Source organism: Aedes aegypti, chromosome 3 (assembly GCF_002204515.2).
Source record: "Aedes aegypti strain LVP_AGWG chromosome 3, AaegL5.0 Primary Assembly, whole genome shotgun sequence".
Lineage (NCBI taxonomy): Eukaryota > Metazoa > Arthropoda > Insecta > Diptera > Culicidae > Aedes > Aedes aegypti.
Genome location: NC_035109.1, coordinates 204,999,487 through 205,019,727, shown reverse-complemented (window position 1 = coordinate 205,019,727; position 20,241 = coordinate 204,999,487). Strand labels below are relative to the sequence as shown.

Here is a 20,241-nt window from a genome sequence, read left to right as displayed (position 1 = left end):
TGATTTTTTTTTTTATAATTTGAACCATTCTAATCGACATACTAAAGAATTTATTATTTTTGACAGGTAAGACATAAATATTAGTTGAATATGGAGCAAAAGGCTAAGCAATTTGTTGTAGTCAGAACGTCTGCCAAACGTATCCCATGGCGCAACACCTATGAGAGGTCGTAGAGTTCTCTGCACCTTTCTTAAGTATAGGTGTTCAATTTATCATTCCTTCCCATTCCTCAGCATTCGTAAGGACGTGGCCATGACAGCTCTCAACTGTTGGATGATGCGTCAATCTTGTCTAAGAGTCAAGGTAAGTCCTAAATCTTTGACTTTGGTAACGGACGGGGAGGAGGCAACCCTCATACAACGGTTTAGTACTGTACAACCAACGAATTTGTGCGAATTGCATAATGCTAATACTAAAAGGTAAGCAATTTGTTGTGTAACTTTGGCCGAAGCTTGTCAAATCTACCACTTTAGCAACGTAATGTTAGTTTTACATCTTCTCATAAGTACTATTTTATTCATTCATTCATTTATTCAAGTTTTGTAAAAGGTATTGGAGCTTTTTGAATACAGTGGGATTCCGATTTTGGTATGCCCCATATTTGGCACTCCCCGATTTATGCAACAAAATGGATCCGTTTTTATCAACATATATGAATACGACCAACTTTTTTTTGTAAATATCATAGTGTCTTTTGTTTTAGTCATTTGTAGCGAGTCGTGAAGTTAACGCTTACTGCATTCTAGAGCTCAATCTTCGTAGAAATTTCCCCAAATTGTACTGCGCATTCGAGATGTTCATGTGTTCACAACGCTTCATAAAGCCATTAATCTTCATAAGTACCTCAACAAGAGTTCCAACATCTTTTCTCGAGCATTTACGCTGTTTGCCCAGCTCACTAGAGTCTGCCGGTAAGTTTTAACTTTAATAAAACATTTTTTCCTAAAGTTAGGAACAGCTCGTTTGAACAAAGCACAAAGCAGTCTATGACTCACACAGAGTTTCAATCATAAATTTAGTCTCGCTATTCTTATTATTGTGGAATTACATGCATTGCGTATGTAACTTTATGAGAAATGTTAAGTTGTTTCATGTCATTCACATAAGTTTTAAAAGTTTCAATATATAATCAATAACTTTGACAATAGCTAAAGAACTGGATGACCAACCAGCTAATTCTATGCGACCGGTTTATAACGCCACCATGTTAAATGCGAGCAAAGTTTGAACTACACTTTGTTCTCAATAAGATCATTAAATATTCAGATCAATCATTGCGATGAAGATGATTGTTGGCCACATAATATAATCAAAATGTTATTTACGAAATCCTGGTGATCTGGGTATAGGAGTTTTCTAACTGGATTCAGGTGCCTCTGCACGGTATCGTATATTATTATACTGGGCTTTTGTGAGTTTTCAGCTGATTATTGAGGATACTGCGCGGAAGCTGGGTATTCCCTGGGAGGGAGAAACCAATACAATATTTCTGTACGTCATAGTGAGCCGGGATTCCGCTGTCACGAACTGTCACTGTGAGCCCAGAACTCAAACATTGGACTAACATGGAAAAAGCGCGTAACTGATTAAAACACATTTTCGCATTTCATCAAAAGTGACAAAAATTGAATGAAAATCAATTCATGCACATAATGCATGTAATGTCACGTGAGCACCTTTCATCTGATTGAATATAAAGTATTGAAAAACGCATGGTTTTACTTTTTCCAATGAAAATTAATATTTGGTGCATAGAAAACTGTGGCCCTTTTTCCATGTTTGTCAGGAAAGATCGAAAGTACACAACAAAAGAAAACTAGCGATTTTCCCCAAGCCTGCCTTGATTGTTGTTGGCAAGCTGGACTTATCTTGCAGTTCAAACAAACATTGTTCTATATTTCGTGTGTAGTATCGGTGCCTCCCTCCCAGGGTATTCCTATAGGGTATTATGGATTTTTGCGAGATCCTGAGAGTGTACAATTAATTATTGGTTATGCTGCGCGAAATTTGGCGATTCCTGGTCAACTCCTAAGATTTCAAAGGCGTCCTGTAAATTTCTAGAGGAATACTGTAGATTTCTCATTGTATGTTGAGTGTTTCTGGCAGAATCTTGAGAATTCTGAATAAGTGTCCAGCTGAATTCAGAAATTGTTAGCGGTAGTCTGGCAAGTGCTGTAAGACTTTAAGAATTTCCATCGGAGACTTGAGAACTTTCAGCAATATATTGCAGCGGATTTTAAAAACTCCAAGTGATATCCTCAAAATTCCTCGAGAGCTTTTGGGCAGATGTCAATTCTCATTTTAATCCAAAGCAAAATCTTGAGAACTTATTGACAAGATCCTTGTAAGTTACTTTAGAGCTCTAGTGGGCTTTTGTGGACTCCTTACAAACACCTGAAGATTTTTATCGGGCTCTTTGAGTTTTATAGCGGGATCCAGTGAATTTCCGTTGAATTTATGTAGTTGACATAAGATTAACTTCTTACATACAAATAAAATCGATTCAAATTGAATTGATAGGAACTTTGTTTATGTGTTGTACAAAATTACGGGCTACAGTCATTAATACGGCTTGCGACATGTTTTTTTTTCTATCTTTATTAACGAGATTTTTAGCCCTGGGCTAGTTCATCTCGGGACCAACGGCTTTACTTCCCTTCCGAAGGAAGTCGTCACTCTAACTTGTTTGTCAATGACTATCTTGGGGATGGGATTCGATCCCAGGTCCTCGGCGTGAGAGGCGTGTGTTCTAACTACTACACCAGGTCCGTCCCCTTGCGACATGTTGAGTACCACGGTTCTATACCAAAATTTATTCTTGATTTAGGGTTGGGAGACTTTATTTTGGGTGTAGTCACAATTTTTAGGTTGTCATAGGGCGAAATTCTAACAAAAATGCTGTTTTTCATATGTTTTTGGATCTCAACTTTTTCGAACAACTATCGTTTAGGCATCGATTTCTTAGTCTTGAACGCGCGTTTGAGCAAGATATCTCCACGGGGAGTGGCGGGGAGCGATTTGTACGGTATAAAGAAGCTCTTCTTCAAATATTTGAAGTACCTACGACAATAAGTAATAATTAAATAAGGTTAACGGCACTTGAATATAAATTTGCATCTGAAGATGTTGAATCTATATGAGAATAAATTATTGACGAGAAAAAATATGCTGAAACCAAAATTTGCACGGGTTTTGGTGAAAATTGATTAGTTGAGTTTTAGAGCAAAAAATTAGGTTTTTGGACATGTGCAGCTATATAATGTCTGAACATGTAGAAAAACATGTTTATTTTTAACTTCTCGTACGTATTCTCAATTATCTGACATAGTAGATGATTGTTTGACTATGTTTTTCAACTAGAAACTAAGTTTAGAAATGGGGTTTTTGCCAGTTATTTGAAAATCTGGACCAATGTGCCCCGTAGACTTCTAGTTCAGCATAGAATGTGCCGATCAACCCCCACATGCCCTACTTCCGGCCGGCCGCATCGATACACCACACTTTACACCCACACCACACTCAGTAAGTTAAATAAAAAAATAAAAGAAATTAAGTGCGTGTTACTTGAACCCTTGACGAGCTTAAGCCGACCCTAAGATCCAGGTCCCTCCGACCGGCCGGGTAACAGAGAAATCTTCCGTTTTTGCAAGTATGAAGAAAAAATATCCAAACTTTTTTGCAATCTACTACAGATGACACGCAGCGCAGGCGAAAAGGCGACTGTAACGTATTTTTAGCACTATGGGGCCAGCGCAGACAGATGTTCAAGTTAGAATCAGTAACTTGTGTAAAAAACATGGCCGTCACAAATCTCCAAGTGGCAATAAACTAACAGAATGGTTTATTTTAAGTACATTTACTCAGATCAGGTGAAATATTTACAATCCTTTGATGTTTATACAAATTACCCACTAAAATCAAACCTCATTTAAGAACTCCTCAAGACGATTTATTTTTTTTGAACAAACCCACAAACATATTCACTTACCATGCCTCTGATTTTCCAGTTTTTGTCGAAACATAAGTACATATTGGTTTCGTTGCGACGTATGGCTACTCCTATAGTAAAATTGCTTTGCTTTAATAGAAACGGCTCTATGACATAAGTTTCTGAAATAAAAAGAGAGAAAGAGAGGAAATTTATGAAAAGTCTGAAAATTACAATCCGAAAGAATATCATATGCTCTGCAGTTGCAGTGGGAATGTCTGTCTCCTTCGTCACTGACACTCTTTGCCCCAGCTCATTAAGTTGTCTAAAATAATAAATCCTAGAACTAATCACCCTAGAGTTCTCGTAAATCTGTAGCATTAAGCTCAAATGCCCAGTTCAGTCGGTTCAATGCAAAACCTATGCACCAGTCGTTTGTACATTTTACGATTTCCATGTTTCCATAATGCCAAAAGGTTTTCCAAACGCGGCGATCGAAGGAAGCCGCAAAGCCCCGTCAGAGGGCGATGATTGGTGGTAATAAAGCCTAATACGCAATCGCACGTGATTGTTTCATAAAAGCGCACATTTGAAGCCCGTAGTAGAGTTGGTGATTTGGTGAAATACCTGCTGCACACATAAAACAAAACAAACAAACACAAAAACGTTGAAACCCCCATCGCCAATAGGTTGCCTTTTGAGGTTATTTATAGTTATTTATTGTTGTTTGCCAATGCCATAAACCACGCCTTTCGAGGGGACAACCGCGCGATCGCGCCCGAAGAGCGTAGCCAAGCCTGCTGCGATGCGTCTTCCGCCTTCGCCTCGGTTTGCATCCACATGCAGGGAGGTAATTTGGTCGCAGTGTGCATTGATAAGTGCGAGCTCTAATAGGCGCTGCTGCCAAAGTGAGCGAGGGGTTCCCACCTTTCGAGAGCTGTGGACAATACAAGCGCCGCAGGTATAAGGTTTGTTTGGAGAAAGATTACCCGGACTGTTCTAGCTGAGAAAGTGGCGAGACATGTTTCACTAAAACGAAAAGATGAACTATTGCTGTCGGAAGGAATGTTTAGAACGGCTTATTTCGCAACACGTGTGGAGCATCAAAGATAACATAATGGTAAAGTTTAACGATGAGCATACCTAATACAGCATGTTCCTGCTTTTAAAGAAAAACCATGCATGATTTGCTCTAAATAATATTATGTGCAGTATTAGAATGGGTAGAGTTAATAGCTGTAACATATTTTTTTTTTATTTTACAGTGCAATACAATGATGGCTTGGTTTGAAACGTCTCTTCTCTAGATCTCCTTGTTCTCCTATAAGAACGTGTGATTTATACGTATTTCGCAGAGGACTTTCCTTCTGCAAACATGGAGCGTCTCCGAAACAGCGTCTGTTCGTCGTGTTAGGGGCGGCTGATCATCGTCCGAGTGGCCATTCGAACATTTAGGGAGAATGGTCCTCCGGAAATCTATGGGGTTGGTGTCAGGCTCTGCAAGCCAACCATAAAAATACTTCAGCACAGAAACGTACAACGGAACAGAATAATCGGCAATAACACCACTGCGACGAAAGTGGCCTAGCGATTGGAAACTCGGTATGTGGAATTGCAAATCTCTCAACTTCATCGGAAGTACACGCATACTCTCCGATGTACTGATGGTTCGCGATTTCCGAATCGTAGCGCTGCAAGAGGTGTGCTGGACAGGAGCAATGGTACAAACGTTTTATACCACTACCAGGGCTGTGGGAACACATGTGAGCTGGGAACAGCTTTTGAAGTGATGGGTAATATGCAAAGGCGCGTGATGCAGACGCCCGCTTTGGTACAATCTAGTGCAACTGAAACAACCAGGTGTCGCCAATGCGTATGGGCAGCATCTTAAGGCAGCGTTGCCGGATGGGAGCAAGCTCGATTGAGTCCCTCTTGAGGACGGCTAGAGGACAGTCAAAGCAGCCATTAATGACGCTGCCCAAAGCATTGCTGAATTCGTGGGACGAAATTAAAAAAAAAAACGATTGGTTGGACGAGGAGTGCCAGGAGGTTTTGGAGGAGAAGAATGCAGTTCAGGCTGCAATGCTATTCCTGGACGAAAAGCGCCGCCTGAAAGAAGTGTAATGTCAAGAGATGAAGTTTCTGTACCGTACTAAAGAAACGCGGAAGTTCTATCAGAAGCTTAACGTATCCCGCAAAAGCTTCATGCCGTGAACTGAAATGTGCAGGGATAAGGATGGGAGCACCTTGACGGGCGGATGCGAGGTGATCGAAAGATGAAAGCAGCACTATGATGAACAACTGAATGGCACAGAGAATAGGCGGTCAGGACAGCGAAGGTTATTGCTACGTCAGCGGACTGTAGAAACCAACCAGTTCCCACGATGGGAGAAGTTAAAGATGCAAAAGAACAACAAGGCCGAATGGTTTCGAAGCCGAACTCATCAAGATGAGCCCGGAGAGGTTGGCCGCTTGTCTGCATCGGCTGATAGTCAGAATCTGGGAACAGCTGCCGGAGAAGTGGAAGCAAGGCGTTATATGCCCTATCTACAAAAAGGGCGACATACTGGAATGTGAAAACTATCGTGCAATCACTATCCTAAACGCCACCTACAATGTGCTATTCCAGATTATCTTTCGTCGTCTATCATCTATAGCAAACGAGTTCATAGGAAGTTATCAAGCAGATTTTATTGACTGCCGCTCGACAACGGACCAGATCTTTTCGCACCAGTTCTACATCGATTTCTATGCGGCATACGACAGTATTGATCATGTAGAGCTATGGAAAATCATGGACGAGAACAGCTTCCCTGGGAAGCTCACAAGATTGATTAGAGCAACGATAGGCGGTGTGCAAAACTGCGTGAAGATCTCGGGCGAACTCTTTAGTTCGTTCGAGTGTCGCCGGGGACTACGACAGGGCGTTGGACTTTTGTGCCTGCTGTTCAATATTGCGCTTGAAGACTAGGCTCATTGTTTGAAGGCAATTTGATACAGAAAGCGAACAAAGTTTTGGAATTCTGGTGAAGGTGGTTCAACACCTGCTTCAATCTTGAAAGCCTCTCATTACAGTTGAGTTATTAATTCATACGACGATGCGGAAAAGTAGGCATTTGCGTGATGAAAATATCTTACTACGATGAATAGCAAAACATATATTTTAAAGGTGTAAATGGCTGACGAGTTGACCTAAAAGGACAGTTCACTGAGGACAACCATTCTCCAGGCGGGAGAATAATTAAAATGTGAATCTCACAGGAAATGATATAATTTCCGCTTAGTGTACGGGAGTGATTGTCATCATTGCCTATCAAAGCCCGGACGACATGCCAGGTGAGATCCGTCATTCATTCGCACCGGCAGTTGATTGGATTGAGCAAGTGAGTGAAGGTACTGACCGAAGTGTAACGCAATCAGTCGTGCGCGCGCTCTGCGGAAGCCGAGATCCCTGTCTTAATGATGATGTTCGATATACAAATTAATTATGTTGAAATTGATATTGCTGATTTTAATCTGCGTTTCGAAATTGCTGAGAAATGTAGTAAATTATATTCCAATTAAAATAACTGAGAGAGTCGAGCGGGAGATTGTACGCGTGTGCTTAAGTCAACGCAACAGGCAATGGCAAGCGCCTCAAGAGGAGCCGCAGACGGGGACACGTGCCATTAAAAGATATGCAATCAAATGATGCTTTAAATTGAGTATTGATAATCTCTTCCCATATATGCGGCTGTTGCGGATTGAATACATTAAGAAGCCGGGAAAGAATAGGAGAAGGCAAAGATACGAAAAAAGACGGAGCTGTCGCAAGTCGTTGCCGCCGACTGCCGCATCAGCTGCCTTGAGAGCGGAACGTCTTCTTGGGAGCCTTTTAACGATTTACTGTGATATTCATATTAAATTTGAATGTCGTAAACCTTACGAAACATTATCAGCAAGTCGTATTATGATGTAGTTGGGGCATTCCCAACTGAAATAGAGCTTAGTGTTCCGATGGGCATTTCCACAGCTTGCTAAGAGCTTTTTTCGCCAATGACACGATTTTGGCTTCCATACACTATGTGGCAGGTGCGATTTCTGTGATGATATATTTTCTCTGAAAATCAATGCCTACTAATTTATGATCAATTGAAATTTCATGCTCCAGGCTTACTTTGATGTCGAAATATGTTCGCTGTCAATGTTGATCTTGACTCGAGTTTTACACGCAGGGGCTTGTCTGTCCACGATGTACAATTCTCTATAAAACATTAAATTTGTACGAATTGACCACATTGCTATCTCAACATGCCAGCCACACAATCCTCTTCAACCATCGCTCCATCCGTATGACAAGTAGGAATGAAGTTTTTTATATTGGCTTCACCTATTGTTTGACATATTCTCCATATAATCTGGCCTAACAGCATTATGAGCCTGAGCAGCTACAAATGATAATCTGCAAATTGATGCTAATTGTTTAATTTATTGGAAATTTTAATGGATGTTTGATTTTATCTGCCTCACGCGGAACGGTAAGCTGGCTGGATGCGGTTTTGCACGCTAGGCCACGTTTTTGCTGTTTTATTCTCCATGCTGGTTGGATGGACGACGACGACAACGATCCGTCCTCTCTCGTCTGGGATTTGTGCAGCAGTTCTGGGATTTTGATGCGGTGCGCGAGATGTGGTCAAGATTGTTATCTCTGTTTTTCCTCCCGCTGAGTTTTCCCAACCGGCATATCCTGTATCGATGGTGCAGCAGACGTCCGATGGGCCGTTGTCGTTGTCGTCATTTTGCCGGCCGCTGCAACGGAACGTCGATAGTCTATATAATCATAGTGCACCGGGAAGAATGAGCGGGAAGGCATACCAAGATTGGATGGGTGCATTCCTCCAGTCGTGAGACCTCTTTTGAGGCTGTGTATGATAAATTCAACATTATGGTATCTCTAAAATTTGTGGAATGCAAAGCAATAAACCGAACACTGTGGAACAGGTTCATTTGAACTGAATTTAGTCAACGGAACGGTTTCTTCTTTATTGATTTCCAATACAAAATGAAAGGAGCAATTAATAGTGGGAAATTTGAACCTTTTATGAATCATAAGGATCAATTGCTTAGTACCGATAGAATATGGAGAGGATATTTCTAAATAAATCAAATTTATTTTTCAGTGTTGCCTCAATCGAAAGTTTCCTTTGTCATCTTGAGCATTTGCTCTACTATTCATTGAAAGCTACTATATTAAACATAAATTTAGACAAAAACAAAATTTAAATCCTTAAGGCTCTCTCAGCCTTCTATTTCCAGCAACCAGGGATAAATGAATCTTGTCCAACTGAGTATGGACCCTTAGTAAGGAACGCCATAGGGATGGTACACAAATTATGTCACGCTAAATTTCAACTTTTTCGACCCCCTCCCCCCCTTTATCACACTTTTTGTATGAGTCCTCCGGCTAAGGCTTGTCACGCTTGGCTCAACCCCCTCCCCCCTTTGGAGCGTGACGTCATTTGTGCATGACCCCATATTATTTCGTACCATAAGTGTCTATTAAAATCCTTGGATTTCAAACTTGATATTTAATCATTTATTCTTAGCTTGATAATTATTGTTCCAGAGAGGGAAAGGTAAACTTCTACGAGATGACTTGATTGTATTCGAATAATTCTTGTATTATCTATGATATTTTCATAGATTCTTAGCAAATCTTACAAGAAACTCTTCAGTAACCAAGTATTCAATTAGAAACTAATATTTAATTACAAATTCACAAAAATCTGCAAAGAATGCATCAATACTTATTTCAGCACGATCTCTCAAGATCAAACTGAACATTTCTTTGAAGAATCGCTTAGGATCTTACAAGGGTTACGCCAAGGTTGTTACCAAGAAATCGTCGAGGATCTCATTAGAATTTTACAAGGTTGTTGAGATACACGAAGGTTCTCCCACCAGCTAACTTGATACTTGATGGGCACAATTCACTACACACAATCTTCATTAGAGCCAGTACCCAATCATGCTAAGACCTCCTCTACTGCAAACAGTCACCGTGTGCGTAGCCTGCTTCATGCCTGTCATGAAGTCTACATGGACTTGCCTGGTCTATCAATATAATTGTAAGACTGACATTATCTAGCTCTTGACATACTTATTACAACCCATGATTCGTACTACCCGGTAGATATCAATTTATTTATTTTTTACCATCGAGTAATGTTCTCAGCACCTTACACTCAAAAACCTAAAACGCTTTCCGATTGACCTCCAACGTCTAGAGCAATCGAAGTCTTAGTGGTTTCAACTTGATGAAGATAATTCTACATATTTTGTAAGCCCTGTAGCCAGTTAGCAGCCAGTTCTCCAGTATAGAATTTAATGTAGGCTAAAATATTAACGTCCCATAAAAAAATATAAAATTTCCATAAAAAATGCAAAATTTGCCAGTAAAGTAACAAGGGTAAAATCAACATAAAAGTTAAAAATTTACATAAAAAAATAAAGAAGTACATAGAAAAAACAAAATTTTCCATAAATAAAAAAATTTTGAGCAATAAATAGATTCAAAAATGCAGTAGAATCGACAATAATCTCACTAAAAAATATCGAATTTTACATTTAAAAACCTCAAAATGTCCCTATTTTCTTTACAAAAAGCAAGAAATAATTATAAATTTTCCACAAAAAAAGCCAAAATTTGCAATAAATAAATAATAATTCGCCCACAATAAATTAAAAATTTCCATTCAAAAAATCAAAAAGAGCAATAGAAGTAAATGCAAAGTTTCATTAAACAAACCCAACCGAGCAATTGCATTTTAGAGTTCGATAATTAATTACGTAAGAATTTAGGGGAGGGGAGAGTGGGGAGATTGGCCGGGTTTGAAAAAATATTTCTTGCAATATAGAAAAAAATAATGTTTCATACAAAAAATCATACATGGGGGGGAGGCGAGGTTTCGAAAAATCACAAAAAAAGGTTTTTTAATACACCCCTTCGTTAGGGGCTACAATTTTAATTATTTCGGCAAAGTTTATAAATTATCGAACTCTAAAATGCAATTACTACATCTACATACGACGACTAATTAGCTCCAATTGTGAAAACAATGCTTCAGATTGACTGAAAATTTATGAAATCCATTACACACATTATTACTCATTATTGGAAAATTACGTTATTTTTATGGAAAGTTTTACTTAAATATTGGAATTTTCTAAAACATTTTCATGTATTGATTGTCATTTTGAATTGCTCAGTTGGGTTTGTTTATTGCAAATTTGCATTTATTGCTATTGCCTTTTTTGATTTTTTGAATGGAAATTTTTGATTTATTGTGGGCGAATTATTATTTATTTATTGCAAATTTTGGCTTTTTTTGTGGAAAATTTATAATTATTTCTTGCTTTTTGTGAAAAAATAGGGACATTTTGAGGTTTTTATATGTAAAATTCGATATTTTTTAGTGAGATTATTGTCAATTCTACTGCATTTTTGAATCTATTTATTGCTCAAATTTTTTTTATATATGGAAAATTTTGTTTTTTCTATGCACTTTTTAATATTTTTATGTAAATTTTTAACTTTTCTGTTGATTTTACCCTTGTTTCTTTACTGGCAAATTTTGCATTTTTTATGGAAATTTTATATTTTTTATGGAACGATTAATTGTCTGCCATTTAATGTAGCTGCAAACTTGTGTGCTTGTGAAAATCGGCCGGTAGCTGTATAGTTACAATGTAGTCTGTTAGCATGTTACCTCCACGATCATTGCACATGACGGAAGACGGCGCTGTTTCTTTCCGCACGTCATTGGCAGTTTCGTACAATTTTCACATATCACTCTGTTCCTTTCTGTTTTACCCTGCAATGACATCATCTACCTTCCTTCTGATCGAGCTCGTTAACGCGCACTGTCACAAGGTCTCATTCATTTCAGAAAACGTAGCCCTTTGTGATGAAGTAGTGATCGTGGGCGACTTTAATCTGTCGAACATTATTTGGAAACAAACACATAGTGGATTCTGCTGTCCCGATCATGAAGCTTCTTCGTTTCATACCGGAACCATGAGGCGACTCGATGGCTACAGCAACTCGAGTTTGTTTCAAATCGCTCACTAAATAGTGAAACTCGTTCTTCATCATCCTTCCCTTCTGGTCATGTTCGAAAAAAAAGACGCACCATGATTACGTCGTTGCTCCAACCGCTGTATTGTACGACTTCCGAAGAGCAGATCAACGTGGAATCGAAGAAGTGCTTTCACAGTTGAACTAGGAGCATATTGTGCAGCATTTGTGGGCTTCATGGCCGTGCGGTTAGTGTCGTCAGGCAATGAGCGCATTGTGTCATGGGGTGTGGGTTCGATTTCCGCTGCAGCCATTGAAACTTTTCGTCAGGAATGTTTCACGGCTGTACCATTGGAGCATGCTTGTCCGTTGTCCAGTGTTAAGTTACAGTCTGTGCAGCTAAATGGCTGAAGACGGTGTCCGTGTCTTTTTATTCTGGACGCTGAAGATGTAAATATCGCTTCACAAACTCTATCACATGCCTTGGCTTATGTTATCTACAGGCACGTTATGAAGAAGACAATCCGGGAAAGTTCTCGTATTCCATGGATGTCAAGAGAACTGCGGTCATTAAAAATTGCCAAAAAAATACGCTTTCAAGAAATTTGTACTACGCACGCTTCCACTAAAACAACACTGCGTGAGGCGCAGGAGTACAAGCGCCTTAGTCAATTTATCTACCAGAGAGGAATCTAACGCAGGGGGGTGAAATGAGCCAATAATTAGCTACCCATCATTGATTCAACATGGCGTCCAGTGTATTTGTTTTGATTCTTTTGGGACAGGCAAAACATATGATTTTTTGGATAGGAGACATCAATGATACCTAACTGATGCATAAAACATTCAACAAAATGTTGAAACGAGGAAGAGCGTTATTAAATACGACGATTCAACGTAATATATTTAATAGCGTTAGCGTAGTTTACGACGATTCAACGTAATATATTTAATTGCCAGAAACTAGCACTAGCAGCACATGAGCCGTATACTCGACAATCAGGAGCAAGTTAGGGCAAACCGACCAGAAAGTGGGTACCAAAACGCAAAGTACCAAAAACGATGTGAGGCAGAGCAGAAAATGTATGCAGGATGACAGTCGGGTCAGTCCTCTGATCTAACGCAAAATCAAAACGCATCCGAAGTTGTTCTGGAATTACGTCCAGTGCTGGGAATGGTAATAGTAGTAGGCTTGAGTTTTTGCAAAAATCACGTGGCTCTTCTAATACAGTAGTTCAAAATAGTGAATCTCATCAAGTAGTCTATGTTGGGTACATGAATTTTCTAAATCATTAGTATCATTGAAGGCTGGAAATGCAGCGGGAAATAGAACATTTTTCTACAGTAGTTTTGAGTCGCCTTTAGCAACGGGTGTTCTGATGATCAAATCTCGCTTGCTGCAAAGAATGTTTCGCTATCGAGTCAGACGCTCGGTATTGTGAAAATGACCGATGATACGATATCTCAAGCCGCTTTGCGACTTAGGACCACATTTAATCCGGGACCCGACGGAGTTCCGGCAGCCTTTCTCAAAAATCATATAGCAGTGCTTCTCCCTGCATTACGTCGTGTTTTCCAGCTCTCTATTTTGAGCGGGACATTTCCGACTTACTGGTAATGTTCTCAAATGCTTCCAGTTTACAAGAAGGGAAATAAACGCGATATCAACAATTACCGTGGCATCACCTCACTTAGCGCTGTTCCGGTATTGCTCAAGCTAATTGTGATGGAACCGATGATGTCACACTGCAAACAACTTCTAAGCGTTGGCCAGCATGGGTTCACCGAAGGTCGTTCTACAACAACCAACCTGCTATTTTTGACATCATTTATCACCGACACCATGGCTGAGCGGCTCCAGATTGATGTAAACTACACCAACCTCTCTGCTGTTTTCGACAACATGAACCATGCCATCGCTATTGCAAAACTCTACAGGTTTGGTATTGGCGGTAACCTCCTTAACTGGTTCCGCTCATATCTCACCGATCAACAACTCGTGGTTACTATAGGAGATTGTCAATCAACCAGTTTTTGTGTGTCATCCGAAATCCCACAGGGCAGTCATCTTGGACCTCTTGTATTTTTGCTCTATTTTGATGATGTGAATACGCTAGTTAAAAGCTCACGTTTAATCTTATGTAGATTACCTTGAGATCTAACTGAAAATTCGATCTGCAACGACTGTTCATTTCTTCAGACTTGATGCTTTGGCTAGTTGGTGTACGTTAAATCGGATGGTGATCAACCCGGCAAAATGTTCCATCCTAACATTCATGCAAAAGAAACAGCCTTCAATTATGAATTCCTTGGAACGACTCTCAAACTTGTAAACCACGTGAAAGCTTCCAGAGCACTCGGTATTATGTACAGAATCGCCAAAAACTTTTCGGATGTGTATTGCCTGAAGTCGCTATATTGCTCGATCAAGAGATCTACGCTAGAGTATTGCTCTACCGTTTACAGTCTACGGTATAACAACGGGGTAGACCGAATAGAGTCAATCCAACGCCGTTTTCTTCGCTTTGCTTTACGTAGTCTGCCTTGAGTAGAGCCGTATCGACTTCCAAGCCGTTGTCAACTATTCAACCTCGAACCTCGATTTGCGAGTTCGTAGGAATGTCGGTAGAGGCTTGGTAATTACCGATGTAATACTAGGCAGGATCAAATGTAAAGTGAATACTCGAGATTGTTAACCTGAATGCCCGTCCTCGACTCCTGTGAAACAATGGAATGTTAAGATTTCCTCAACGCCATACTAATTATGGATCGGACAACGCTCTTAGTGGATTGCAGCTTGGTTAAACACGCATGTGGCTTGTGAATTTGACTTCCATCTGTCCCGCAATGTCCTTCGACGAAAATTTTCTGTTGTGTACGCTGACGAAGATGCCTGATTTATCCTGTTTTTTTTTAATTTCCAACCTTTTTGGGGCAATATTATGCCTGTTGATGTAGGGGAAGGGGTGGTAAAATTAACACCTTAAGGATATCATCTTGTTTCTGATAGAAAAATGAGGAATATGTATGGTTTTATCGCACAAGATCAAAAACAGGGATGTTAGCTAAAGCAGGAACATGAATCCAGACCAAAATAGCTAAATTTTAACATATTTTTATCGCTAGCAAAAAACAATTGAAATGTTAATTTTACCTGCACTATGTGGGTAAAATGAACAGCTGTTGGTGGTAAAATGAACATCATGCAAAAAACGTGAGCAAAACTAATATTTTTAACAATTTTCGCTGCATTCCCGAAAATATATCTATAAATAATTGTAACCCATTCTAAAAAAAAAATGTAAAACTTTCAGATTTGACATCACATCACAACGATATTCACATCACTGAAAAACCTCAAGACCTCCGCGCCAATAGTTACGTCCGCTCCAATTTTCAAACGTGGTTTTCTAAAATCTTAGTTTTCGTTGATATTTTCACTTCAATTGACCTCCGTATCAATCCGAACACTCGGATTTATGCTCTAAATCGTCCGTGCGTGATAAAAAATCATTGAAATTTAATTTTTCTCGGTAAAAGGCACGGTGTTCATTTTGCAACCCCTGTTCATTTTACCACCACTTCCCCTATATATCCAACAAACAATCATCCTTATACTGATTGTTTTTTTTTTCTGAAGTGAGTTCTTGATTCGTCTGCTCTCGCCTCTTTGTGCCACAACACTATTCTGAAAGAACAGAATTCTTTCATAATTAAATTTTTTTCTTTGACTTCGCTGAGTATATGCTGATATTGACGCCGGAAACGCCAAACCCAACTTCACTAGAAGTTTCAGAGCCATCCGTGTAGATGAGCTCGTTGCCATTCAGTTTAGTTTTTATGAGTTCGTTAAAGCGCGGTACGACTGTATGGGGATTCAAGTTTTCTTCAGTTGGTCTGTTCAGTGACCATAAGATTCTAGGTGGAGAAAAATCCCACACTTTGTCTTCGACTTAGTGGACTGTGGGTACCGGAGGAAAGATTTGGTTGGCAACCTGCTGAAGGAGTTTGTTTGCCTCTTTGATGAGGAACACTTTCACGTCATCCCCGGTAATCTTTTCTGAAAACTAACTGCTTTAGAGCACACAGTTATTGCGTAAATGTATCGAAGGGAGCATGTCGGCCACGGCATACGTGAATACCGATGGTATACAAGGAAGGAGCCTAAGGACGCTTCGGATGCAACGGTTGAAGACTAATGATAGTTCGTTGATTACGCTGTCAGAGCTTCTACATAGTAGTTCGGGGCTGTAGAGTAATCTACTGCAAACGATTGCTTATGGGACACGCAATCCCATATCTCGGTTCGTTGTAGTGTGTTTCCTGGTCATGATTCGTAACAGGTTGAGCCTACTTTTGCATTGCTTTTTAATCAGGTTGCAGTAAAACTTAAATTCAGATGCCGGTTTCAATATATTGCAAGTACGCGGATCGTAGCTTCGTAAGGAATATTTACTCCGTCGATGTTATGAGGATGCTTTATAGCGAGATAGTTTCCTGAACACATATGACACAACTGATTCTTGAATGATGATAGTTCAAAACCATTTGATACTGCCTAGGCATGCACATCCTCGATTGCGCTTTGAAGTTTCCCACGGACCTAGGTGGGTTTATGTTCTGCTATCATCCGCAAATACGAAAATGAAGACATCTTTTGACTCCGTTCATTGCGATGAGGAAAAGAGTTACTTCCAGCATGGATTCCAATTTCCTTTGGGAAAATCCGAGAAAGTTTCGGATGAAGGTAAATGTGTTACCCGTAAATGTAAACGCCAATACCCCAGCTGACCAGTGTTCTCAGCATCCCCGGGGTCTAAGTGCGATTGTACGCCTTTGAAAGATCCAGCGTCGCCAGGTACACGTGGAGATGATTCGAGGGCGTCGTCTAAAACTTGACCCAGAGTAGCGAAGTAAGTCCTTATACCACAACCTTGACGAAATGCATAATGCCGGTGGAGGTCGTTATCTCGAATGAATTGAGTTAGTCTTTGGTGACCATACGCTCCATTAATTTACTGCCACAATTTGTCAGGGGAATGGGTCGATATCCACTCGGTTCAGTACGAATTGAATCCTTTTTGGGAACAGAGATGACTAGACTGTGACGCCATGGAGCAGGAAAGGTTCCGTCTATCCAAATTTGATTCTAATTTTTCAGCAAGATCTTTTTGTCGATGGGCGGAACGTAATGAAGAAGTGGATATCCAATTTCGTCAGGTCCCGTCGATAAGTGCTGGATATTGAAACGCATCGGTTTTCCAGCCAAGTTCAAATTTTACTGGCATACGACCCACGAAAATTCACCAAGGACCTGACCAGGAAGCAGAATTCAATCACATCTGCATCTAGGGTTCAACAAGGACTAGGAAATCTGTCAGAAAATCAAGGAACATTGCTAAATGTCAGCCATCGAAAATCCGTTCACATTAGAATCTTAGTATGTAGAAGGTTACATTAGAAATATACTAAGCATTATAGCCCTTTGAAACTGTCCGTCGTATGTAAACTGAATTTGATTATCCCCGAAAGTATATTCCTTAATGTACGCTTACGTCCTTATTGATCTCTTTTGGAGGCGTGTGGGTTTGATTCCCGGTCGGTCCAGGATCTTTTAGTAATGGAATTTTCCTTGACTCCCAGGGAAGTCATAAAGTATCATCGATCTACGAATGCAAAAATGGCAACTTTGGCAAAGAAAACTCCCAGTTAATAACTGTGGAAGTGCTCTCTGAACTGAACATTAAGCAGAGTAAAATGCTTTATTCCATCGAGGACGTAATGCCAAGAAGAAGAAGAAGAAGTTAGCCAAAAATAAATTGATTTAAAAAAGTGCAATAAAGATGGTTAGATCTGACAGGTATGAGTGATTGTCTGTTACTAGCGTTGTATGGAAAACAATTTCAGGACACAATTTGTCATTCCAAATGCTTACCGAACTCGACGAGACTGTAAACTAGTACGGTTCACCAATCACTGCATGAGTAAGTGGATGTTTTTCAGAATTTGTCCCAATGCAGAGTCTGCCCACGTATTTGCCCTCGTTGCATCAGCTTTGGAAAGCTCGTATGGCTCGGGTTTGAGTTTCACATAATTAACCAGAAATCCCGCCGTTTCCAGCATGATGTCTCTCTTCTCGGGCATGCGAGCACGGCATATTTATGAACGTTTCACGTAGTTGTCGTAAAAATCGTACACACATCTCCGATTAGCTTACACACTGGGCCACGAAGGTCCCCTCTCTCTCGTAATCCCACTGAGTCGGTCTTTATAAAAATTAAATTCAATTAAATCGAGAACTGAAATTCATAAATACAACTGAGAATAAATGAAGTGCCGCGCAGGAGGGAGCTTTTAATGCCTTCCAATGTTATTATTACTTGTTGTTATTATCGCATCCTTGTCGACGTCATGTTCGCATTCCATGCTCCATCATCTCATTGCATTTATGAAGACCGGGTAAAAAGCGTCGTCCGCACAAAGCACGTTCACGCCTGAGCTTATGCGCCCAGTCAGTCAACCGCCCAACAATCATTTTTACGGCTTGTTATATGCAACGTAGCAACCCTGGGTGGAAAAGTTGCTCACTTTCACACAGCCCCAATTACTCTCCGCGTGTAAGAAAAGGAGGCGTTGAGCGAATTAATTGATGTCTAAATCTGGACAAAAAATGTTGCAGCTTAAAGGTCAATCAAAGCAACCAATTAAACCGGTTGATTTTTATTGTATGAATGCAAGCCTACTGCGATCCGAGATTGACTTCTCCCGTGGCTCTTCTTCCGTGTTCCTTTAGCTTACAATATTTGTATAAAACCTTGTGGTAAGCAATGAATGAAGAACTACCAAAAGGAAGATACAAATATATCTACGTAGCTATTCTATTTGTACATGTTGGAAGTTAATATCCGCTTTCAAAAAGGGCTTCCTCCTTCCTCTAGCTCTAGAAGGATGATTAGGTGCTGTCGAATTGGAAAAGGATTTTCGAAGGAAATGAACTTTGCTTGCCATGGTTGACAAACTGAGCGTCAGACCTTTGACACGACGTATTATGTAGAATCAATCGTTTGCCCCGGGATTATTTATTCATTGAGGATACGACACAAAAGTGGGAAGTTGTTCGCTTGAGCGTTTAGCCTTCAACCTATTTCACTCCGATGAGCCTGCTGGGGACCTTGGTAGAGCTCAAATTCCGCGATGACTGTTGCAATTTGACTTGTAATTGCAGATAAATGCTTCATCCAGAAGCATGTGCTGTGAATGCAACAATGCACCAACCCGAACCGAAACAGCTCCGTTAGAAGCACACACCACAATACCAATGATCGGCGGCTGTGAAGATGACTTCAGCTTCCTCTTGGCCTTGCATCGTCATCATAGAAATACCGTTGAAGGCTACCCCACACCGCATGGGCGATTGACATAAAAGCCCTCATCCTTTAATTACACTTCTAATCGCATATTCAAGATGAGCATCACATACTCACTACTTGGACTGGCACTTGGGACCGCATGTGCACTAGGGCGGTTCAAATTTCAAAAATGTTTGAAAAATCTATCTTCCATATATTTTGTTACATTCGTTATGGTGTAAATAGAGCTTCACAAAATGTTAAGGCATTTTGGTGAAGGTTTGAAGGTGGATCATAGCCTTTGAAAATATATAAAAATATTTATATGAGAAAATAAAAAAAAATGCTCCATATTTTAACTGATGTTATCACACCAATAAAAATATGGGACTTTTGTCTATTGGTGTAACGAAAGTATTGAAAAACATATCACAAAAAAAAATATAAATTGATAATCTGGCCACATTTTTTTTCTCAGGCTCAAGCGCCATTAGGTATAACAGAGCCGAATGCATTTGTTTTTTGCTTACAAAATCACATTTGCTATTTAACGTTCGATGTTAGTTTTGGGAAATCGTAAAACTCGTGGTTTGGTCGAGGCTAGGGAGTACAATGATTTTCGGGGAAGGATAGGATTTAGAGGATGCTCGTTGACGTTCAGCAGCGTAATGTAGTGTTTCGTGTTGTTGCTGCAGGTCAACTGTAAGGTGGACATGACAACCTGTACAATCAACCGTATTCCGAGAACACAGACAGACATAGGCGGACAGACGAAAACCAAAGGGAGGACGTGGCAACATTGTTGCGATTTTGTCATTGTCCATCGTTTGTTTAGTTTCTAACCTGACCAGAATACCTTTTTTTACATTGAACAATGCGAGATTAATTAGGATTTTATAAGGAAAAT

At 40.0% G+C, this 20,241-nt stretch overlaps 1 protein-coding gene across 2 annotated transcripts in view; it reads right to left on the bottom strand.

Moving 5' to 3' along the window:
* The window catches only part of LOC110679302, a 169,237-nt gene that overhangs the window by 5,133 nt on the left and 143,863 nt on the right, over window positions 1-20,241 (bottom strand). For both annotated transcript variants that reach the window (XM_021853619.1, XM_021853618.1), the window contains exon 4: window positions 3,990-4,111. In XM_021853619.1, coding sequence (XP_021709311.1) covers window positions 3,990-4,111 — 122 coding nt within the window. The remainder of the gene's footprint in view (window positions 1-3,989; window positions 4,112-20,241) is intronic.